Genomic DNA, 24996 nt, shown 5'->3' on the forward strand with positions numbered 1-24996 from the left:
AACCAGTATAACAGAGCTAAGCTGTGTGGAGACTAGTCTGTGCCAAAGGAAATGCCAAGAGCCCCGCCTCCCCGAGCAGGCCCAGGGGTGGTGCCCGGGCAGGGAAGGCTCCCTACCGGGTTGGGATGGTCAAGGACAGATGATTTCCCGGGTTCGTAGTCGAAAATGCTCCTGGGCTCCATCGCAGCATCATCAGCTGCCTCCTGGCCTCTCCTGCAGGGGAAGGGAGTGGGGTGAGAGCAGCTGTGCCCTGCTGCCTAGCTCCCGAGGGCATCCCAACATGCTTGCAAAGGGCACTGCTACTCCCTTCACACATCTCACAACAGGGATGCATGGCGCCCCCTGCCTCCCAATCATGGGCGACACGGAGGGGAAGATGTCTCCCACCACTCCCTGCAGCACCGGGGCTGTGCTGGGGCACTGTGATCAGCAAGGGGGAGAGCACCCCGTACTGAGCTGCCCACCCCACTCCCGATAGCACGGCCCCCCTACTGCTGCACTGGGGCCAGTGCTGACTGCGAGGGGAGAGCGCCCCCTGCTGAGCCACTCACCCCTATAACACAGTACCCCTAGGGCCATGCTGGGGCATTCGGATCAGCACTGACTCAGAAGAGGGAGTGCTACCCACCCAGCCGCCAGCAGCCCAGGTTCCAGGTGCCCTTACCCCTGGCCTCAGGGCTGGGAGCTGTAAGAGGCACTTGAGTGGCTGTTAAGACACCAAGATTTTCCTGTAACAGCCATCCCATCGTTGCAGACCCTTTTGAAGCAGGGGGGCCTTTGCCCCCTGGCAGCTAAGCTGGGTACCAGGTGAGTGTAATCATGTGATGGGGACGGGAACATGCTGGGGATCCCACCACCTCGCAGGATTCACCAATGTCGTTGCAATTGGTCTTTATCTACTAGGGGACAGAGTCGGACATGAGAGGGTCCTAGAGAGGCAGTCAGTCACTCCCAATCCAAGCATCACTATTTAAACCTTAGACATAAAGGGTTTCCCGTTGGCAGAATGACCTTCTTCGGCTGCAGCTTAACAGTGGATGGAAACCTGCTGCCTGGCTCTGGCAACCCTGCTCTGTGCCAGCAGGGTCCCAGACAGACCGGGGCTGTTGCAGTCACCAGCAGCTGGGGGAAAAAGCTCCAACAAACTTCATTTTCCAAGCTGGTGGAGGGTTTGTATGGAAGGGGAGCAGCCCCTCTCTGCCCTTTGCAGCAGGGACATACCTGCTGGGATAGTGGAATGGGACACACTCATCTGGGAACAAAGAAAAGGAAAAGCCTGCATAGACAAGGTGGCATTCCTTTCCACACAGTGCTGTTATCCTGTGGAACTCACTGCTGCAGGATGTTGCTGCTGAGACCAGTGGTTTGAAATTTGGATTCGTCGCTTTATTCAAAGAGACTCCGCACCTGCACCCCTAGCCAGGGTCAGATTAGAAAGCCCCTCGGGCCTCATCTTTCAGGGTACTAGCTGATCAAGACCTCGGGCCAGGAAGGCATGTCCTCACAAGAGATGATAATGCACACTGGGGTGGCACAGGAAGGGTTTTGTTCATCAGAGGGAGGATAGCTGGCTAGATTGGCCACTGCTCTGTTCCAGCACGGCACCAGGTTAGATTGCAGAGCCACCTGGCCAGTTATTTGAGTCAGGAAGTGGGACACTGGACAGATGAGTCATTGATCTATTCCAGGGCAGGGATACCAGCCTAGAAGCCTGTCTCTTCCCCTCCCCACCTCCGGCTTGTTGCTCCTCCCCACAGGAGAGGCATGCATGTCCCATCCCCTCAAGCACTCCCACCTCTGTACTCACCAGTCCAGGCCATTCTGCAGGTAAGAGGAGCCACTTGGCATGCGGCCCTTTTGTGCAAGTGCCGGAGGGCATGGTTCTGGGGGAGACAAACAGGTCAATGCCCAGTGCAGAAAGGGGTGCAGCGCAGACTCCTGGAGGGACAGGCAAGGGATTGTGTGTTCCCACAGAGCACCGCCCTGGAGCACAACACCCTCCACCCTGCTTGCTCTCTGTGCACAGGGGGCTGCAGGGCCCTGTAAGGGCCTTCCCGGGGTGTTTCCCCTATGAACACCCCAAGCCTTGCTCCCTGTGAACACGGGCACAGGGACTGGTGAGGGGAGCTGTGGTCCCTATGGCCACCTCAAGCCCAGTTCCCTATGGACAGGGGGCAGGAAGCTGTGATCCCTATGAAAGTCCCAAGCCCTGCTCTCTATGGACAGTGGTTGCAGAGAGGGGTGAGGGGACACCCAGGCCCTGCTCTCTGTCCCGATGTTAAAGGACTTGATACTTCCTGACCCCAGCGAGCAGGTTGTGACGCTTACCTGTGCAGTGGTGGAAATCCCAGTCCAGCTGTGGTTCTGGAAGAGGAGGGAGATTGGTGTGAGCAGGTTCCCGGATGGGGCAATGTCTGGTGTGGCACACACTGTGGGTGCAGAAATCAGCCCCCCAGCTTGGGTCCTTCCCTCTCCTGTCTGCCGGGAGGCAGGCTCCCTCACCCAACCCAGCAAGCAGGGTCGGGGAGAGGCCCATGGGAATTTTGGGAGCAGCCGGGATAAGGCCAGGAACAGGCACAGGGGAGTGGGCTGGTGCGGATTAGTCGGTCCCTGATCTCTCTCCCAGGATAAGGACAGACCCGTGTGGTAGGGGAGCTGGCAGAATGACACAGACTCATTACATACCACAGGGTAGGGGGGAGAGGAGGAGAGGGAAGCGTGGATGGGCACAAGAGGTGCTTGGCATCACTCTAGCCGAGCTGCTGCAGGAAGGCCCCTGCGCCTATCATGTGGTTCCGAGGGGAGCCAAGGGAGGAGGTGACCTTACCTGGGAGCTTACAGTGGATCTGCTGGAACATGCTCCGGTACCAGTCCCGGGGCCTGTCCACACTCTGCCGTTGGAAGCAAACACACAAGGCATCAGGAAAAGCAGCCCTGCAGCAAGGAGACTAGGGGGGAGCAGAAAGCTACAGCGGAGTTGATACACCACGGCTGGAGGGGCAGGGAAACTGGCCCCAGCCAGGTGTCAAATGATGGCCAGGACATTGCATTTAACTCACATGCAAAAGACACCACCTCCTGCAGCACAGCGCCCCCTAGCACTGCACTGGGGACACTGAGGTCAGTACTAACTCCGGGGGACAGCGCCCCCTATTGATCCTCCTACCTCACTTCCTGCGGCACAGCACCCACTTGTGCCCTGCTAGGGCCTTGGAGTCAGCATTGGCTGCAAGGGGAGACTGCCTCCTCCTGAGCCCCCTACCCTTCAGCACCGCGCCCCTTTGCACCGCACTATGGCACTGGGATCAGAACTGACTGCGAGGAGCCAACACCTCCTACACGCTTCCCTTCCCCGCAGCCCAGCCCAGCAGTGGGGTCTCTACAGGCCCGTTAAACCCACGCCCACCCTGGACTCACGGATCGCGATGCGATCGGCATCCCCGTCTCATCCACCGGGCCGATCCCGTCATACTTCACCCATCGCTTGTCCTTCCTCTTGCTATCCTTAGTCCAGGTGGCAGACCAGGGGGCTGCGCGGGGCACAGGCGGGGGGCCGTTCTCCAGGGGGCTCATTGCCGACTCAGCTGGGAGGGGAACAGGCACTGCCTGGGAACTCAGCTTCTTCGTTTCTTTGGCAGGCCAGGTCTGATACCAGTCGCTCACTGCAGGTAAGGCGGGGAGAGATAGACAGAGAGAGATGGGGTTCAGGGCATGGGCAGTCCAAGACTTATGGGTCCTGCTGTGCCAGAGGGCCTGGGCGGTGAGCACAATGGCAGTCCCATTGACAGCAGGGCCCATGTCCCCTGGGCAGACAGAAGGGCTGACAGACAGACAAGGGTCCAGGTGTGGGGCCAGGAGTCCAGGGAACCCAGATCAGCCATGCTATTTTTAATAGGAGGCCTCAGCTCTCCACTCAGTGCCTCTTCCCCACCACTCATTAAATGCAGTGCTGGGAAAGGCGGGAAATCTCCTGCAAGCAGGTTGTGGTGGAAATGGGCTGCTCCAGGTGGGGACGTGCCAGATGCCCTGACTGCCCAGTACTATCCAGCCCGAGAAGGGGGCACATCTGTTCTGGCACTAAGGGGCCACAGCTCTCTCCCTGCCCCCAACCCATTGCCAGAGGTGCCTCCCCAGGCTGGCTGAGCTTGGTGACTCCCCCAGGCTGCCCCCTGCTTCGTTAGTCAGGGCTGGCCTGGGAGAGGAGCTGGGCTGAAAGCTGGCACAGGGAGCAGCCTGGATTTGAGCTTCTCCTGCTTCCCAGCCCCTGAGAATTCTCTGTCCTCCTGGGAACCTCCAGCTCGCAGGCCGACAGCCGCTGCTAGGGGGATGCACTGAGACAGCTGCACCTTGAGATCTGGGCATCCAGCCATGCAGACCATGGTCCCCAGAAACGGGGCTGGCTGGAAAGGGCTTTTGAGCCAGAAGCGACTCTCCCAGGTCTCTGTCTGAGCCCGGCACTGTGGGGCGCCGTCCCTGGCTGGAGTTACCTGAGCTCCTGGGGGCTGCTCTCCTAGGCTCGGTGGTGCCATTGCACGCTATGCGGGGAGACGTGTCATGGAACTCAAAGTTCAGGGTGTTGGAGCCGCAGTTACGGATCACGGGCACCTATGGGGGAGGGAAACAACATGGCTCTGCTGTGCAGGGTGCAGACAATGGGCACCAAGGAGTCAGGGTGCAGGGGAGTCAGAGGCCATGGCACAGAGAGCACTGGGAAGTGTGGGTTACAGCAGGCATGGGGGAGTTGAGGGGCAGAGCAGTCACAGCACACTGGGTGCCAGGGAGCAGGTGCTGGGGTGATTAGGGGGCAGCAGGTGCTAGAGAAGTTGAGGTCTCAGTTTCCCCTCTCTGATTTTGGAACTAGTGGCACATAACAATGGGTGGGGAAGGAGTCTGGACTTGGAGTGGAGGCTGAACGTGTCTCCTGCCTGCCTCTCCTTAGACATGGGCTCCAACGCTGCACAACAAAGAGACTCCCCGTAGAGCTTTCCGCCCCCACGTCACCGGTTCAACTCCAGCCTAGGCTGGCCGGCACCAAAACCCATCGCTGTCGGACGACTATTTGGCGGCCCCAGGGGGAGGCCGGTTGGGTGGGTCTCAGTCCAGTGGACAAAGCATCTACAACACAAAGGTCACTGGTCCCATCGGCACCAGTCACTGCCTTCGTGGGCAGCTCCAGGGGAAGGACCAAGGGCTGAACGAGCCTGAGGGACTGAGGGTCGGGGTGAGGCATACGGGTGGAGCAGTGTGTGGGGGAAGCCTGGCACTAACTGGGTGGTCCCTGCGAGCTCAGTTCTGCCCATCTGACCCCAACTACTGTCTTTGGGCCAGAGACCTTGCAGGGACAGCAGGGCTGCTAGTTTAGGTGCCCCCAGCTCCCAGGGCCAGCATGCCATTGCTCCAGACAGGGCAGGGCAGGCTCCACTCACCCTGGGTCCTCTGTGTCGCAGTGGGACCCACGTGGACGGCTGAGGGGATGTGGCCGTGGGGGCTGCTGGGCTCCTGGCAGCAGGAAGAAATTCCCTCTTCTGGAGGTGGGATGGGACAAAGTCTTTCAAGCTGAGGCCCTGGGACCCCTGAGGATTCAGGCAGCCTCCTGCCATGGCACAGGGGGGTGGAGAGGAGAGACTGTGAGGAAAGCAGCCGCTGTCCCCTGCTCCTGCTGAATGTGCACCCTGTCTCTCCTGGAGGTGGGGATTCCCAGCTGCCCTCAATGTCCCCTGCAGGGGAGTGGGAAGAGAGAAGTTGCCAAGGAATCCTTTCTGCACAGCAGGCTCCGGTCCCCAGCCATGCAGCAGAGGCTCCAGGGGTTGCACCTGTGGGAGGGGCAGGAATGAGATCACTGTTGATGAAAGTAGGGGGCTGCTAGAGCCAGGTGCTGGGCATGTTTCTACCACCATGCGGCAACACCCAGATAGTGCCCCTCAGTCCTGTTCCGGGCCTGGGTCTCCAACCCAGCTCTGTTGGTCCTGTCCTGCAGTGCCCCACCCCCGTTCAAGCTCTGGACACCCTCCCGGCTCCCGGGATCCCTTAATCTCTATCCTCAGCCCCTCCTGCTATTCCAGCCTGGAGCTCCCCATGCTAAACAGCTCTGCCCTACAGTCCCCTCCCTCCATTTCCTGAGCCGGGGGCCACACCTTTGCAGTGTTTGTTGCGTGGGGAACTAAGATGTGACTCCCCTGAGTCATCCCCGCCGGGGCCCTGCGCTGGGAAGGGACCAGGGCCAATGCTCTTATTCCTGAGCAGACGTTCCCTCGCCACCTCGCTTTGCAACCGTCATCGACCCAATCCAACTGCCCGTCCATGAGCAGCCCCAGACCATCAGCATGGAGCACATGGCGACAGGCACAAGCAGGTCGGTGTGGCTGGAGCACAAAGGCACACGGGAAGTCAATGGCAGAGCCGGGAATAGAACCCAGAAGTCCTAGCTCCCAGGTCAAGATCTATTAGGGCCAACGTTGTCCCAGCAAAGGCCTGTTACCAGCAGACAGCTCTAGCTACCCTGGTTCTAGTACAACCGCTTCCCATGCTCCCAGGGGAGCCTGTTCCACTGTTCAGGCCACTTGGGAGCGTTTCCTGTTATTCGCACATAGACACCGCGATGGTAAAAACAACACGAGCTCAGTGGAATCAACGCCTTACGCTCCGGGGCTGTAGTGTCCCAGATCCGGCTGCCTGGAATGCCATGGCTGTCTCATACCTCTCAGCTGCCTGGAATCATGGGGCGGAAGAGTGGAGCACGGAGGTCAGCCACAGCAGGGCTCTGCAACACAGAGGGAAAGAGATGTGATCACAGCCCTGAGCCTGAGTCAGGATGGACGGCAGCACAGAAATTGGTTTCGCTGGTTGGGAAATTGGGCTCCAGTTTGCCTGTCCCTGTTCATTCCACCCCCCATGCAGAGGCCGGATTCACTGCCTGGCGGAGCCGCCTGGCACTCAGGCTGGTGAGGGCACCTATGGCACCAAGCCAATAGCCAGCCAGAGCTTTGGGGCAGCAACATCATGCTCCAAGGGCAAGACAAGACTCAGTGAAGCAGCATTAGCCTCAGAGGCGGCAGGATCAGGGCCTGGGGCCCTGTAGGGTCCTGCATGCAGAGGCAAACTGGGGCTCTCAGGGTGGGAGAATCCAACAGAGCTGGGGGGCGATTTGGGATGGGTTCTGTTTCCTTCCTTCCCAGCTATGGGACGCAGCAGGGGAGAGCCTCTGAATCCCAGCTCCAGAGAGATCCTGGCCACAGCTGGGTGCCAACTTGTCAGCACTGCACACTGCACACTTGGGAAACAAAGCCCCCTCCCCCACACACTGGTGGGTGTCCACCCGTGAGGTCAGCGCCTACCCCCTTTCTTTGCCAGCATGAAAGTTGTGTCTGGCCGTTCCTTGCTGCTATGACAATGCCACGGCCTTGTATTCAGCCCTGAACAACAAGCCACAGTCTGAGCTGCTGCCGGGCTCCATCATTGTGGGAGTGGCAGAGCTGTCTGGGGGCAGCACTGGGTTAACAGAAGGGAGGTGGCAGTGTCTGGGGCCAGGGCTCACAGGGAACAATCCAGCCCCTCATCTGTCCATGGTAGGCTGGAGGCGGGGCTGAGATGAGAGCCCCGACCTACAGGCCAAGTTCGATGGAGTGGGAAGCGCAGACCCATAGCCTAACCCCTCTTGCTCAGGAAGAAGCCTTCCACCACAGCCAGAAGGGCAGTGGGCTCGCGGAGCAGGAGACGAGGAGAAGCTGGTGCCGTTCCCCAGCAGCCATGCCCATTCTACACAGGAGCAGAAATCCACTTCAGACTCTTCTCCTCCCTGGCCCCCCGGGGCTGCACAGTCCCGACAAGGGGGCGCACTAATCAGCTCTTTCTGGGAAGCCAGCATGCTTCCCTCAGCCCTGTTCTGCCTGCACAGTCATCGGCACAGCAAGCATAGGTGCAGGCTAGAACACCAGATGCAACAACACGGTGTTATTTATATAGCAGCCACAGGGTGCTCGGCCTTTTACAGACAGAACCTTGCCCTGAAAACCTTGCAATCTAAGGGGGAAATACACTGTTTCCCAGGCTTTTCCAGCCAACCAAAACACAGCTGCTCACACGGGACTCTGGCCCAGCCCATGTGCAGGCTACAACTCATTAACCCTGTAGTTGCTGGATTAAAATAACTGCACAAAGAGACTGGGACAAGGAGCCAGGTTGAAGTGAGGATATTGCGACTGGACAAGGAGCCTGGGAGCCAGTGTAGGGTGACCAGATAGCAAATGTGAAAAATTGGGATGGGGGTGGGGGGTGGGTAATAGGAGCCTATATCAAAAAAAAGACCCAAAAATTGGGACTGTACCTATAAAATCGGGACATCTGGTCACCCTACGCCAATGGGAATGGGGAACATCGGTTGGGGGGATGAGTGAAGGCTGGTGGAGGGTAGGGAAAGAGGTGAAGAACCAGGAGGAGGCAATTGGGATTGGCTGGGTAAGTGGCTTCAAGGAGCCAAGGGGTGGAAGGGTGAATTAGGCAGGGCTGGGCCAGGAGACTGGGACTCGGATGAGAAGCTTGAGTAGTGGAGACTTGGACTGGCTAGGTGAATAGAATTGGACAAGAAGTCAGGGGTGCAGAAGAGACAGGACTGGTTGGAAGGGAACGGGCCCCCGGCAACGCACTTGCCTCCAGGGCCTGGAATGGAATCCAAGAGTCCTGGTCCACCTAGAGGATGACAGCCTACTACTGATATCAGTCACTCTGTTAGCTCAAGCAGTAGACATCTGTGTGGTGGATCTAAAGGTTCCCTACTGTCTTTAATGACATGATCACATACTATTGTGTGTGAGTACGTGTACATAACACTACATAAAAGAGAAAAACCAAAACCCATTAGTAACTGACGGAAACAGACACCAAAACATTGTAGTATTTGTGGTTGCATATGTTTGTTACTGTTTAGTAAAACCCTATACACAAACACACACTCACTCTGTCTCTTATCTCCCTCGCCCACACTGGCAGCTCTCTGGCAGCATGCAGGGAGATGTGGCTGCCAGTTCCCACCCCACGGTTTTACCCTGCATCCTTGAGCCCAGATGTCTCTGGCACTGTGGCTCTTAACTCAGCAGGGGGTGAGCAAGAGGGAGAGAAAATGGAGAGGGAAGAAACCAGCCTGAGGAAAAGAGACTCTGGTCAGATCTGCCCCATCTTCCAGCCACCAAGAAACCCAGCTGGGATTCCCCTACAGGCAGTACTGTCTCAGCAAAAAGCCTTCTTCCCAGACACAGTCCTTAATGCAGACCAGTCTCTCTCTCTCTCTGTTTCCAGCCGGCTTGCTGCTACCAGCCTTGCTCAGAGGCCAGGAAGGAGGACCCCAGGTGGGTATCCAGGTGTCAATGCCCAGGGCAGAGTGGAGTGGCAGGACCACCAGGAGGATCCGTTATTCCCCACCAGCATCTGAGGTTGCCACCAACTCATCCATGCCTGGAGCTGCAGCTACAGCTAAGGCGGGGGTGGGGGGGTCTGCTTGCTAGTACAGAGCCAAATCTCCCCCACTGCTGGGGTGAGGTGCGGGTACAAAGCTGGAGTCTCCAGTGCATGGAAACCACATCATTAAGGCATGCACTCACTGTTCCCAAACCAGTCTGGACAGGAGCCCTGGCACCAAGATCTAAGCAGTGCCTTCCCCATGAGTCTCACTCTGACCTGCCTGCTCCCCTCACTGGGAGAGGACACCCCTTCTTTTAACCTCAGCACCCCCATTCCTCCAGCTAGGCACCCCCTGACTCCAGGGATAGTCCCTTAGGCTGGATGAAACTCGCTGCACTGGTTTAGCTCTGGCAGGAGAATGGGGTAGGGGAGGGTGAAGCATTTGGTGTGCAAATATTTCCAGACCCAAGTGCCGTCCCAGTGCAAACACTGCAGAGATAGGCAGGCCGGCCCAGAGAAGGGGGGCTGGAACAGCATGTTGGAGCAAGAGAACAATCCGGAGGGGAGGGACAACTCACCAGCTCTAGGGATGAGTCACTGCCATAAAGCAGAGCCAGGCCTGGCACTGCACCAAGGGCAGGGGAGCAGGAAAGGGGGAATGTGTCCCAGTGTCTCTCATGCTGCTCTGCTCTTCCCAGGCACCACATAGCTCCCTTAACCAGCCCCTCACCCTGCTCAGCATACAGCAAAACCAGGACTCCTGGGTTCAGTTTCCAGCTCTGAGAGGAGGAGTGGGGTCCAGCGAGTTAGAGGAAGGGGCTAGGAGCCAGAACTCTCGGGTTCTTTTTCCTGCTGTGACACTGACCTACTCATTGACCATGGACCAGTCATGTTCCCTCTCCGTTCTTCAGTTTCCCCATTTGTGACATGGGGACAGTATTTATTTCCCCAGGGCACAAGGGGGTTGTGAGAGGTAATGAGTAAATGCTCGTGAAGCACTCGAACATGCTGGTGCTGTGTCGCTGCCACACACACCCCAGACTGCCCCGTGCACTGGAGCAAGGCCTTTGTCTTGATCCAAGAACTACTTACCTGGACACCTGAGCCATCAACCTGCTCCCCTACAGTGCTCCCTCACATCCCCATCACCTCCCTCACACTGCATCCCACCCCCGCCTGCAACCCCACTGCACCCCTTCCTGTAACCATTCGACATTGCTCCCCATCCTCTGCCTCCAACCCCACAGCACCCCATCAACCTCCTCCCCTACAGTGCTCCCTCACCTCCCCATCACCTCCCTCACACTGCATTCCATCCCCCGCCTGCAACCCCACTGCACCCCTTCCTGTAGCCATCCCACACTGCTCCCCATCCCCTGCCTCCAACTCCACTGCACCCCTTCCTATAAACACCCCACATTGCACCCCATCCACTGCCTCCAACCCCACTGCACCCCTTCCTATAACTATCCCACACTGAACCCCATCCCCCCACCCCCAACCCCACTGCACCCCTTCCTATAACCACCCCACACTGCTCCTCATCCCCCTATCTCCAACCCTTCCTGTAACCATTCCAACATTGCTCCCCATCCCATCCCATCCCCCCTCATTACACCCCACTCTCCCATGAGGTCCCCATCACCCACTCACCATTCCCAGACACCCCGACCTGACCCCACCAGAAGGGGGCAGCGATGAACCCTTTGCAGTTCACCTTCAACAGCTGCTGCTCTCTGGCTGCTCCTGGCTTTGAATCCCAAGGCCACAGACCACTCTGCGGTGGAGGCTGCCAACACCTTGAGCCGGAGAGAGCAGAACGGGCTCCAAACTGCAGCCCCAGGCCAGTTGCTGCCCTCCTCTCTCCTGAGGCATTCAGTGGCACCGCCCAAGGCCCTGCAAGCCTCTTGCCTCTCTGTAGAGGCAGCCTTTGTTACAGCATGGGACAAAGGCATTTGTGGGGGAGGAGGGGAGATTCCTCCTCCAGAACTAGCCCTGGCCAGGGTCTTGACCCAAGGCCCAGCCTGGGTCCCTGCTCTCCGGCTCACTCCCTCCCTGGTGTAGAGGGCACCATTCCCATCCTATCAGACACAGCTGGGTGAGGCGGTGCCATGGGGATTCATCACAGAGGTCCCTGCACCCAAGGGTGCCCAAGGCAATGCTGATGCTTGGCACACAGTGGGGAACACCAGGTTTGAGGAGGAACGGGCTGGAACGCCACCTGCAGAAATGGCGCGTCTCTGTGCTTTCACCCTGGGGCGGCTAGCTACGTACTCTTCAACTCTCACTGCTCCCATGCCCAGCCAGTGCCCATGCCACTCTCACCATCAGGAGCGGCGCCAGAGTTTTTGGCGCCCTAGTCAGGGGTCCTTCCGCGCTCCCGATCGTTGGCAGCAATTCTGAGGCGGGGAGGGGGGGTCCTTCCACGTTCCCAGTCTTCGGGGCACTTTGGTGGCGGGTCCCAGAGCAAGTGAAGGACCCGCCGCAGAATTGCCGCTAAAGAACCGGAGCACGGAAGGATCCCCTGCTGCCGAATTGCCGCCGAGGTCGGCAAAATGCCACCCCCCCCCCCAAATCCTAGTACCCTAGGCGACTGCCTAGGTTGCCTAAATGGAAGCGCCGGCCCTGCTCACCATCCTCGTGCCCAGCCAGCGCTTGCACTGCTCTAGCACCATGCAAAACTCTAACTCTCGTGGTGCCAGCCCAGTGCATATATCTGTCCCTTGCAATCCTCACTCTGAGAAAGGAAACTCCCTCCCCAGAGCTAGGTTGCTGGGTGGGGCATCTATTATCGTTACTGCTTAACACTTTTCCTTCAGACCCCTGCCAGGCTGTGCCTGGCTCAGGATGGCTCAGTTGCAGAGAGCCTGCATCACTCCTTGCTTGGGGCTTGCATTTCACTTGCTAGGGTCTGGATGCAATTAGGCAGAGCGCGTAGCTCTCCAAGAGCCAGTGAAGCATTTTTCCCTTTGGCGTCCCCTCGAACATTTCCATTCCCCACCCAGCCGCCACCCCCCAAGCTTGTAACGCGGCAGCTTAACCCCGAGCAATAATAATCACCACCATTCACTCCTCTCCGGGGCCTGGAACTGAAGTCTCTCAAAGAGCTTTACAAATACCGGCCCCAATTCAGGGGTAAGTCCAAAGAGCAACCCAAAGGAGAGAACCCTATTATGATGCCATTATCAATGGGGTGTCCCTGGCTAGAGTGATGAGTGCCAGTCACCCATCTCTATCAGGAAAGAGCAGATAGAAGGGCTGGAGAGACTCTTGTGTGAAGAGAGACTACAAAGATGGGTCAGTTAGCAGAGCAGATGGGTCAGAGGGGACAGACTATGGGCGGGTAGAATACTAAATGGCAGGGAGAGGGGAGATGGGGTGCCCCTCTTTACCCTTCCTCATGATACATGATCAGGGGCCTGGACAATGAAGCTGAAAGGCAGCACATTTATAAATGCTGAAAGGAAATGCCTTTTTTTTTCATACACAATCTGCCTGTGGAACTCACTGCCACAAGATATCCCTAGATCTTAGCAAGACTCAAAAAAAGGATTGGGCACTTAAATGGATAATGAGAACTATATCTCGTCCCCACACACACACACTTCAGTTATGCCAGGTGCTGTACACACATATTTATAGACAGTCCTTGCCCTGAAGAGTTTCAGCCTAAACAGACAAGACAAAGGCTGGGAGGGGAAACAGGCTGAGTGATGGGGCAGTGACTCGCCCAAGATCACACCGTAGGTCAGTGGCAGAGCTGGGAATGGAACCCAGGTGCCCTGAGAGCCAGTCTAGTGCCCTGCTTGCTGGACTGCACTGCCTCTGGCTGTTCTTTTTAATGAGAGCGAGAGGAGGGTTGTGGTTTCTGGGTGCAGCACTTTGACAGCCTGGGGTAAAGGGCACTGGGCTGAAGACATGCTGAGTACTGTTATTTTCAGTTGCATGGTGCACTGAGAGTCATGTTAGAAACACAAGAATCACCATTACCAATAACAAACAGAGCCTCACAGCCCTCGTGTGAAGTGGGGATTATCATCATCTCTGCTTTATAGGGGGGAAACTGAAGCACAGAGAGGAGATCCGACTTGCCCACAGTTACAGAAAGGAACCCAGCCTCCCACACTGTCTTCAAGAGCCGAGCAAAGAACTCAGGAGTTCTGACTCCTGGCCCCCTGTTCTAACCACCAGACCACACTCCTCCCCAAGAGAACCTAGGCATCCTGACTCCAAGTCCCTCTTGCTCTAATCACTGGATTCCAATCCCTTCCGCACAGGTACCCTATAATCCAGGAATGAGACAGGCAGAGGCAACAGACATCACAATCTCTATTTGCAAGTGTAGTCATGCTCCAGGCTGGCAGTGCCATGGCTCCAGTCCTTCTGCACACAAACCGCCTGTAACTCTGGTCTCTCTCCCAAAGCAGTGGGGGAGCTGAGAGTTTGCAGGGTTTGGTGCAGGAGGGAATCCAGGCTGGGCTTGAATCGCACCACCCAGGGGCAGGGGGTGTCTGATAAAGATCGTTCTAACAACCTTCATGCCTTTGGCTTTTTATCAATAGGAGGGTTCCTGTGATCAGAATTACACTCCCTCCATCCTCGTCCTGCCCTATACACCCCCCCGCCCCCCAAACACACACACAGTAGAGAGAGAAGGCAGTTCCCTACCTTCCTAGAGGAGCCTGGCAAGGAACTCCGTCCGATGTTCCCAGAGAGCAGGGCACTTCCCAAGCTAGTATGGTTAGCAAGACCCAGGCTGCAGCTGTCAGCGCTGACTGAGTCCCATGCCTGCTGCTAGCCCAGGCAGAGCGTCCAAAGGGCTGGCTCCCAACAGCAGTACAGTGCAGTGGGAGGGCACCGCTGTGCTGAATGTGTGGGATTCTGTGTCTAATAGTAGTGCTGCGAGCTGCAGGGGGAGCAACTCACACACAACAGAAAAACAAGCAAACTTGGAGGGGGAAACACAACGTGCCCTCTGACACCAGGGGTGGAGGGAAAGCTGGCCCTCCCTGCTCCAGGGGCATCCCGCCAGCTAGCACCATGCTCCTGCAGCTAGCCCCCAGCACAGGAGAAGTCCCTCTTTTAAGGAAGCCCCAGGGAGAGCCCTCCGTTACTCACACACTCTGTGGGATTGAGACAGCTTCCCCCGAGGCCGGATGTCCCCTGCCAGCAAGCATCAGATACTGATAGTGACGCAAGGGGACACACTCCGAGGAGCAGAGAATTTACAGAGGAAAGTCACTGGGGACAAGCTGACCCTAGCAAGGTCAGCAGCTGAGCAAATCCCCCCGGCCTGCCCACAAAGTGCCTAAGAAGTCTGTTCCTTCCCTCCCCAGCCCACCATTGTCCCTCCCGGCTTATCTGGAAAGCCCCCAGCACCGTGCAGCATTGCAATTAAAACAAACACGAATCTGGAGCCAGCGAAAGGCCATTCAGAGTTTCCAGTGACATTTCCAGAGTGTGGGAGTGAGGATGAGTTCCAGGGAGAGGGAGCCCAGCCAGAACGCTGAAATAACGAACTGCACACACACACGGAGCTTGGCTCAGGCCGCCTGGTTACAAAACACGAAGGCCCTGAGAACTCGCGGGCTCTCACACGCAAGCATACACACTAGAGCCACGCATTCATCCACAGATACATGGAGACAGTTATGCGCTCCCCACACTCACACGCTTCTAGACAAATTTGGAGGCACACGACAAGCGGTCATTCATGTGCATATTCATACATGCAAACACATATGTACACACACATGCAGACAAGCATGTCCCCAAAAGTGCACTCGCACAAACGTGCCAGCTCAGACCCCCCTGCAGAGTCCAGTGAGGGGTAGGATGCCAGCCTCTGCCCGACACACCCACTGGCCATGCATGCCCTTCCAACATGCATATTTCACTCCCCTGATCAATTCTCCTTGTTTCGTAAAGAGTCTGTGACAGGCTGCTAGCCCTGCAGCCTGGAAACCTGTCTCTTTTCTGCCCCAGAAACAGCAGAGCAAGCTCCCTGCAACCTGCGCCAGCCCTGACCTAGGGTGGCCAGTCTCCAGAGCCCTCTACTCAGGCCTTGGCGATGGGGATGCCTCTCACGCTAGGAGCTGGTTTGAGACGAACTCATTTCACACATGGGCCCCAACTGGGAACAACTTGCAGTTGCTGCCTGTCATAAACAGATAGATAAGGGTTAACGTCTCTTTCACCTAGAAAGAAGTATCTGAAACACCTGACCAGAGGACCAATCAGGAAACAGGATTTTTTCAACTCTGGGTGGAGGGAAGTTTGTGTGTGAGTCCTTTGTTCTTGGGTCTTCTGCCTGTACTCTCTCGGCTACAAGGAGTGAATTTTTCTATTTCCTGCTTTCTAATCTTCTGTTTCCAAGTTGTGAGTACAAAGATGGTTTGTTGTTTTGTATTTACATGTCTATAGTTGCTGGAGTGCTTTGAATTGTATTCTTTTTGAATAAGGCTGTTTATTCAATATTCTTTTAAGCAAATGACCCTGTATTTGTCACCTTGATACAGAGAGACCATTTTTATGTATTTTTCTTTCTTTTTATATAAAGCTTTCTTTTAAGACCTATTGGAGTTTTTCTTTAGTGGGGAACTCCAGGGAATTGAGTCTGCAGCTCACCAGGGAATTGGTGGGAGGAAGAAGTCAGGGGGAAATCTGTGTGTGTTAGATTTACTAGCCTGACTTTGCATTCCCTCTGGGTGAAGAGGGAAGTGCTTGTGTTTCCAGGACTGGAAATAGAGAGGGTGGACTCCCTCTGTTTAGATTCACGGAGTTTGCTTCTGTGTATCTCTCCAGGAACACCTGGAGGGGGGAAGGGAAAAGGTTTATTTCCCTTAGTTGTGAGACTCAAGGGATTTGGGTCTTGGGGTCCCCAGGGAAGGTTTTTTGGGGGGACCAGAGTGCCCCAAAACACTCTAATTTTTTGGGTGGTGGCAGCTTTACCAGGTCCAAGCTGGTAACTAAGCTTGGAGGTTTTCATACTAACCCCCATATTTTGGACGCTAAGGTCCAAATCTGGGACTAGGTTTATAATACTGCCGACCTGGGCTGTGTTTGAATCAGTGACTGCCTCCATATGCCGTACCCCCTGGGCTAGCCACCCCATCCACCTGCGAGCCATTCTTCACCTTCTTTGCACCCGGCTTCTACTGTATCCAAGTCACAATCCTTAGGAGATGGGATGAAAGGAGTCAGTCAGATCAAAGGTTCTGCTTTCGGCTCATTTCTCATCTCACCATCTGCTGTTGCATGCTAGAGGAATATGCTGTGGACGGCGTCTTGCACAGCGCCGTGTCCACAGCTAAGTGATTGCTCTGCAGACCAACCTGGGATCACCTGAGTGTGGGAGACGGTTGAGCAAGGCAGAGGCGGAGCGGGCAAGAGGAATGGAAGAGAAACAGGGATAGTAGAGACTAGACTGGGCAGGATACACAGGGGAGGGGGGCTGCTTCCCTGAGCTGAGAGGGGCCATTGCCCCCTTGAGCTGGCCATGAGGTTATTTCAGGGATCCATCCCTGGTGCACAGTGGGAGTTTGGCAGGAGTCTTTCTTAGCCTTATGATCCAGCTCATGGCTCTCTGGAGAGAAGAGATGAGGTCATGGAGTGGAATCGGGTGGGCATGACTGGTGGGAGCTATTCTACAGGCAGGTTATCATCTCGTGTCTTTCCTTTGGTTTTGGTCCGGATGAGCCTGGTTTCCACGCTGGGGCATTTGCAACCAGCTGTCCAAGCAACACGCAGAGAGGGGCAGTGAGCTAGGTCCTAGCGCCCCGTCCACTATAGCCTCCTGTGGTGCTCCTCTGCCAGGCACACATATCACTTGGAGCGCGCTGGCCCTTTCGTCGAACTCTGCAGTGGTGAGAATAGAACCCAGGAGTCCTGACTCCCAATCCCCTGCTCTAACCACTAGGCATTGCTGCCTCCACAGCCAAGAGCAGAACCCCATCTATTCTTTTACCCACTAGAATTCAATCCCTCCTGGAGCTAAGGATAGAAGCCAGGAGTCCTGATACACCCCCCCACACACACACACACACCCTGCTTTAGCCACTAAACTCCCAATCCCTCCCAGAGCTGGGAATAGAACTCAGGATTTCCGACTCCCAGCCCCAACACGAGTCCAGCAGTGAGATAGAAATCTGGGAAGAAGCGGCTCCTCCCAACCCTCTGGGTGTCTCTGCAGCTATCTCCATCCTCTCAGCACCAGCAATGGACTGAAAGGGGTCAGGCAAATTGGGGAGGTGGGGAATGGAGGCTGGGAACAAATGGAGCCCTTGACCATTGCAGAGCTGCATGCACCAGGCAAGGAGCATTGTGGCAGGCAAGCAGGGCCAGTGCCCCGGGAACAGGGGTGCTCTCAGGGATATGGCTAGAGGGGTGATGGCAGGGTTTTGGGGAGTCAAACACCTGCAGGGAGAGCTGCCCTGGTTCTTGCACAGTGGGTGGGCTTCATTGCTGGCATGCGGCCACTTCTGGGGTTAAATCTTCGCAGGTGCATCAGAGCTAAACCTTCCCTCCTTGGCAGGCCTGATGCTCAGGAGACATCATGCTGTCTGGGACTCACGGGCAGAAGCATGTGCTGGAGCGGGAACACAGAGACAGGTTCCCAGGGGACGACGCCACATGACTGGAAGCATGAGCCACAGTGAGCTCTGCAGACCCCTAAAGGTGAGCGACCCCTGGACGGGCTGTGCTGGGAACCCGGCTATAGCCCTGAAGGACGGACAGCAGCCAGGTCCATCCCTCGCGTGTGTACGTGAGGGGTTGGCAGCACTTAGACAGAGCCTGAGCATCCCGCGCCGGAGAAGGAGCTGGGCAGCTGCGAAGGCTGTTTAGACAACGCTTTAATCTCTTGCTTCCTGCTCCAGTATCATGGCGGCCCCCAAATGGAAGCCCCACCCTCTCTTCCCCAGCTGCAGCCTCATGCCCAAAAAGCAATGGTGACTTGCACAGAGCCCTACGTCCCTCTGCACCCCTGGACAGAGCTCCCTTAGCATGTCGCTGTGGCCAGAGGGGACAGGGAAGTGGCCTCTGGGTTTGGTTCCCAGGGTTTAGTCAAAGCTAGGAGCGTTACCTTCCTTCCAGTTCTGTCTGATCCCTCTGACCCCAGCACTGCACCCCCGCACCCATGGCAAGATTCCTCAGTCCCACCTCCCCTCTCCCGCCATGCCTCGCTCTAGGCATCATTCCCCAGCCCTGCACCTGACTGCACTATCCTGGAGACCACAGTGGCTTTTACGACCCAGCTCTGTCCCCCTTACACCAGCCCGGCATTGACTGCATTGCTGTGCATCTGGGAATGCACAAGGGGCTTTGCTCCCCAGCCCTGCTGCATCACATCTTGGGCTTCCCCACTTCCCTCTCCTGCACTGTCTGGGCCGGCCTTCCCCTCTGACTACAGCCACTGCTCTTGCAGCTCACCACACACACAGGAAATGGGGCAACACCTCCCCAGCCCTGCTTTTCCCAAGCCCTGACTTGAGAGCTTTAGTTCTCTTGTGCCCTGAGCAGGCAGAGCCACCCGGCATTGTCCAGATGAAGCACTGATCTGCTCCTGTCCCTGAAACGAGAGCCCAGGGAGGTGGGGCAGACTCCACGCTGCTGCCGCTTTAGGGAAGTAAAACCTAGGGGGATCGCCAGGAGGAAGGAACTAATCCAGCGCACCACACACCATGTCCCAGTGTGGGACAACTGAAGGCAACAAGGCACGTGCCTGCATTTCCCTTTCATCAACATTCCTACAAAGGGGAGGGAGACTTAGGATAGTGGCCGAACTGGCTCGCAGGCTGCCCTTCTGCACTAGGGTTGCCAACTTTCTACTTGCACAAAACTGAACACCCTGGCCATGCCCCTCCTCCAAGGCTCCACCCCTTCTCCAAGGCCCCACCCCTACTTGCTCCATCCCCCACAACTGGGGCTGTGGGTTCTGGGGTGGGGCCAGAAATTAGGAGGTTGGGGTGCAGGAGGGGGCTCTGGGCTCGGGGGGGTAGAGCTGAGGGGTTCAGAGTATGGGCTGGGGCTCCAGGCTGAGGCATGGGGTTGCGGTGTGGGAGGGGGTCAGGGGTGCAGACTGCGGGCAGTGCTTACCTCAAGCAGCTCCCGGAAGCAGCAGCATGTCTCCCTTCCAGCTCCTACGTGGAGGTGCAGCCAGGTGCTGTCCCCGCAGCTCCCATTGGTCACTGTTCCCATCCAATGGGAGCTGCAGAGCTGGCGCTTGGGGTGGGGGCAGCGTGCAGAGCTCCCTAGCTGTCCCTATGTGTAGAAGCTGGGGGGGGGGGGTACAAGCTGCTGCTTCCAGGAGCCACGCAGAGCCACAGCAGACTGGGAGCTTGCCTTAGGCCCACTGTGCCACCAGCTGGACTTTTAATGGCCCAGTCGGTGGTGCTGACTGGAACCGCCAGGGTCCCTTTCCGACCGGGCGTTCCAGTCAAAAACCAGACACAACTGTCTCCAAAACTTCCTTAAACACAGCTGTAGGTTGGAAGAGCCTGCGCAACAGAGTGCCATTTTGGAGGGCTCCCGCGTGTTGCTAGTCAATGGGCACCCCAGCAGACAGCCGTCATCTGCCACGGGGCAACCAGAACCTGGAGGCCCGGCAGAAGCCACAGGATGGGAAGGGGGAAGCCCTGGCACCCTGAGGGGCAGCAGTGCAGAGTGGGCAAGGAGCCCCCGTGCCCAGCATCCTGGCAGATGCCACAGGGTGGAAAGCCCCAAGCTCAGGCACCCCAGCTGCCATGGGCTCTCAGAGACATACAGATTCTTGGCACTCCACCAAGATGAATAGGGTAAAATTGTCACTCATCTCCAACATGGCCCAGTCCCCATGTGATGCAGGAGATGGAGCATGGTTTGAAGATGCAACCGAGGATGTCATTACACCAATAAAACTAGGAAAATAAAAAATCCAAGACTCCCCTCCCCCCATCCCTTTCTCTTGCTTATTACATCAGGGACATTTAACAGAAGTTTGTCTTTTCAAACAACCCCTGTTGCAACATGCAAATAACTTGCTGCGTGATTGGTCAGATGCTAACAGCGTCCATTAGAATTGACAGACAGTAAAAAAATAAAACCTTAGTGCCACTGTATTTGCTTAAGAAACCCACAATATGGTTCGGCATTACTTAAGCAGGAGAGCTAAGAGAAAGCTGAAATGAGCAAAGGAGGTTAAAGAAGTTGCTTTGCCACAGAAGAACCGACAATAAATCGATACTTCAAGGAGAGAGAGAAAAAGGAGAAACAGCGGACGAAGACGACAAGGCAGGTTCGGCAGACACTCTTGCTGGCAACGGAGCCCTTGGCCATCAAGAGGAGGCAAGTACAGATCTGGATCTGTGGGAGGAAGGCAAGCTGGGACCAAGTTATGCAGATGAGACAAATGCAATACAAGCAGATGAATTTAGCCATGATCCTGCATCGTGGAACAACATTGATGAAAGTTGCAGGAGTTTCTGGATTGCGATGCTTTCAGCCACTTGTCAAAATATAAACATTAAAAAATCCTTTGCTTCTGCGCAGGTGATTGCAAGGAAGACCCATTTGCGGTCTGAAGATCTGTTCTCTTGTTGGCTGCACAATGGCGAATCTGTTACACAGCTCTGGCTTATTTATTCACCATCTTCTGGAAACGGTTATTGCTTTGCCTGCAAACTTCTTTCAACCAAAACACATGCCTTTATTTAAGGATTCAGTGATTGGAAACACTCTGAACGTCTTTTTGAACATGAGAAAACTTGGAGCACCAAAATTGTATGCTGGCACCTGCAAACTCAGAACAATACTGCTTTGTTGCACCGGGGGAATCATTAATATCCATAAAATGCTCTAGTTCCTTGGATGGAGGGGCAAAGAAGTCACTTATTACCAACAGCCCCATCCCCTAGGAGTTCCCAGTTAGTGCCTCAGCGACAAGCTGCCACCACTCTCTGCAAGGGGGTGAAAAGCCTCTGGAAAGGTGAGTCAGCTCAATACCTTCCTGGTTAGTTTCCTTTTGTCAGAGAACTGAGAAATTCCTCCAATGATCCAGAGCCTCGGACACACAAGAACGGCGCTGTGGTTGAACTCCCAGAGCCCCTTTCTCTTTCATCTTTAACCCCTCTGCAGCAAGAGCCTGCTGGGCTCTCCCTCAATGAGTCCATCTCATCCCCGCTATCCAGACAAGAGACATCTTGGAAGAGAGGATGGAGCCTGGGCTAAAGCATATCCCCCACCTCCTGTCCCCCAAATACTCCATGCTGCCTTTGCATGAGAAACAGGGCACCAGCCCATTGCTTTAATGGTGACAGAGTATAAACAGCTAATGTGGGCACAAGCCACTCAGGGTCTGGAAAGATCCAGGGGAGCTGGCATAGAGCTGGTCCAGTGCCTCAGTGGGCATTCCTGCTACCGAAGGCATGTAGCTCAGAGCTGAGTACACAGAGACGGAAAGCTGCTCTCCCCAGCAAAGCCCTTCAATTAAAAACTGTCCAGAAACTCCGGCACCTGCTGGAGAGTGGGGCGAATGTGTGATTAAACAATGAACTCATTTTCTTCCTACTGAGAAGAGTTAACAGGGCATCTTCTGCTGGCTTGCAAACATAAGAGCATCATTTAAGAAAAGCCTTCCTCCAAAGGAGAGGAGGCTGGGGAGTAAACAGGACGAGAAATGAAGAATCAGAAAAGAACAAGCCCACTAAAATAGTTAAATCCCGCAGGCCAAGAGGCACAACAGATTTCAGTCAGTCATGATGTTCCGATGGTGAGATCACAATCATTTGAGATGGGCAAGGATCACCACTATGGGTCATAGCAGACTTGATCTTAGTCAAAAAGCTGAGAATAGGCTCTGTCCTACCAGCACTCCCCTTCCACAGCACACAGACAGTGCCAGTAAGTTAAACATCAAGGCTGCAGTGAGCAGTGGGGGGGGGAGGGGAGGCACATGATGAGGACAGCAGGTGGGTGCAGGGATTGGTCCACAGGGTTGCCCGGGGGGTGGGCAAGTGGGGCAATTTGCCCCAGGCCCCACAGGGGCCCCCACGAGAATATAGTATTCTATAATATTGCAACATTTTTTTATGGAAGGGGCCCCTGAAATTGCTTTGCCCCAGGCCCCCTGAATCCTCTGGACAGCCCTGTTGGTCCACACGGAACGTAATGCAGGACTGGGGCCTTTATTTCTAATATGCAAGTAGACATTGTCAGATCCAATCTGATCCCCCCAAATTAGATTTGGTTAAAAAAAAAAAGTTTCACCAAACTTCAGACCAACAGAACTATTCCCAGGATTCCCCCCTCCTCCATTTTTAAATTTAAGTGGAGATAGTTAAATAAATTCATTAAGTGAACAGTCCTCTGCCAGGTTTTCAAAGTGTTCATTGCAGCCGGGTCAGAAAAAACTGACTAGGAAAGTGACTAGTTGGTTATCATGATTCATTTATGTTTTTTAGGGCAAGGACTGTATTTTTGTTCGATCTGTACAGCGCCGTGTGCTCCTGATCTATGACTGGGGCTCCCAGGAGTTACCACAATGCAAATAACACCACTGAAAAATGCAGAGGAAGCAACAGCGTAACTAGTGACACAAGCTGGATTTTTAGTCCTCTGAGTGAGATTTAACAATCGCTGGTGGTTTTGGTAACAGGGAGGGACAAGAACTTGGCCTTGTCTCTGCTAGTGGAATTTCTCCTATTTCATTGATTAAATTCTAGCCCATCTTCCCTCAAAACAGTACATTTGCCTCTATACTACACAGGCAAGGAGAGTCAATAGCTCATGTCATCAAGCCCAGACGTTAAATCCTAGACTGGGGCTCTCAATCTGGGAGTTACAAACATGTGCTGAGGGGTTCTGACCACCCTGCCTTTCTCTGCTAAATGGTTGGGGGTTGCTGGGTAGATCCCAGTTAGATGTGGGAGGTCCCAGAATGGAAAAGTCTGAGAACCAGTGCCCGAGATCTCATTGAAAATGGCCCTTGCAAGGAGCTGAACGCATGTCATTCAGATCTCGTAACGGGCTCGTGGCCTTTGTACCCAATGCACATACAACGCCATAAGGAGAAACAGCAGCTGCCTACAAACGATCCTTTCAGAGTGCGCTGTAGCCTGAGACACACTGCCACAGCCCCACTTCGTCACATGCCTTGCTCACCCAGAGAGCTCCCACCAAACCTACTAATATCCACAAGGGTCATCACAAAGTCTGTGCACACCCCACTCACCTCCCCGGCTCCTGCTTGCCCTGTGATCCTCCTCCTCAAAGTATAAGCTTTCACCACCCTCAGGCTGCACTGCTCTGAGCCCCGTCCGTCCTTCAGTTGCAGATAAATATTTAACACGCAGACTCTGACAGAATCAACAAAGCTGGACTGTTTCCTGCTTGCTAGATGGCAGGGTGCTAGCCAGACTGCTCTAGGAGCATGCAGGCATGGCCTGATTGATTAGATATTATTCCCTTCCAGCAGGGAAAGCTGGGTGTACAGAGCTCATGTCTCTTACAGCACTCACTCGCCTGGCATTGCATTCACAACATTAGGCTTCAGCTTTCATCCAGGGATTTCAAAATACTTTGCGGGGGTCTTTAACCTAAACCAGTGATGCTATCACCAATTTACAGAGAGGCTGTGGCTTCCCCAAGGAGGGAGAGCTGGGAATAGAATCCAGGAGTTCTGACTCCCAGCAAGGGGCAGCTTTAAAGCTTAGGCTGGATAGGCAGCTGCTGTGGGTGGGTGCCTGGGGGAATTTTGATTGTGCAAAGGCAGGGCTGGCTCTAGGTTTTTTGCAGCTCCAAGCAAAAAAAAATTTGACTGCCCCCCAGTCCCAGCCCTGGGCTCTCCCCCCCCCTGCAGCCCCAGCGCTGGGCTTCCCCCTTTGTCCCCCACTAGTGCCCTCCCCCCACCCCCTTGCAGCCCCAGCCCTGGGCTCTCCCCTCACCCTGCCGCCTGCACCTTCCTTCTGCCGCAGCCCTGGGTCACTGGTAACTCGCTCCCAAGGTGGGTCATTCAGCAGGAATTTTGGATGTGCACAAAACACAGACAGGACTGGTTCCCATATGGTTACAGAGCTGCAGTAAAGTGGAACAATTTTCAGCTTGTGTGATTGGAGGATATCTGGATGCATATTATAAGACTGTCCTCCATAAATGAGGAAAAGTTGAGGTGCCTTTATTATTCTTTTGTTCCACTCTTTCTTTTGATGGGGAATTTGCCAATGCAATAGCGCTGTCTTCCTTTTAAACAAACAAAAAGGCAATGGCTCTTGAAAATAGCAATTCCAGTCCTAATAACCACTGGGAAACATTTCTTGCTCAATTTTATCCTACTTTTTCTACAGCAAGTTACAGTGGATCAGTATATTTGATTTGAGAGAAATGAAGTAACAGCTGCCCAAACTGAGCTTGAGCACTCCTGAATTTTAAGGTGTTCAAATCTGGAAGGCAGATGCTGGGTGTGTCGGGGGGGGGGGGGCCTGTGGACTCTGTGGGGGAGCACAGCAGCATGTATGTAGCAGCGTGTCTGGTGCTGCGCAGAGCCAGACATGCTGGTGTGAGTGGCAGGGTAAGAGGGCTGGGGGGTTGGAGAAGGGGCAGGGGGTGCCAGGGGGGCAGTCAAGGGACAGG

The 24996-nt window shown here is 55.3% G+C and overlaps 1 protein-coding gene across 1 annotated transcript in view; it reads right to left on the bottom strand.

The window, feature by feature from the left end:
- Positions 1-23770, bottom strand: part of SORBS3 (sorbin and SH3 domain containing 3) — a 40000-nt gene extending 16230 nt beyond the window's left edge. The window contains 9 exon segments of the mRNA XM_050939927.1: positions 117-213; positions 1808-1883; positions 2329-2364; positions 2828-2891; positions 3418-3662; positions 4488-4605; positions 5427-5813; positions 6640-6760; positions 23600-23770. Of these exon segments, the coding sequence (XP_050795884.1) occupies positions 117-213; positions 1808-1883; positions 2329-2364; positions 2828-2891; positions 3418-3662; positions 4488-4605; positions 5427-5813; positions 6640-6684 (1068 nt within the window). The 5' untranslated portion in view covers positions 6685-6760; positions 23600-23770.
- Positions 23771-24996: the final 1226 nt, after the last annotated feature.

The sequence above is a fragment of the Gopherus flavomarginatus genome, chromosome 2 (genome assembly GCF_025201925.1).
Source record: "Gopherus flavomarginatus isolate rGopFla2 chromosome 2, rGopFla2.mat.asm, whole genome shotgun sequence".
Lineage (NCBI taxonomy): Eukaryota > Metazoa > Chordata > Testudines > Testudinidae > Gopherus > Gopherus flavomarginatus.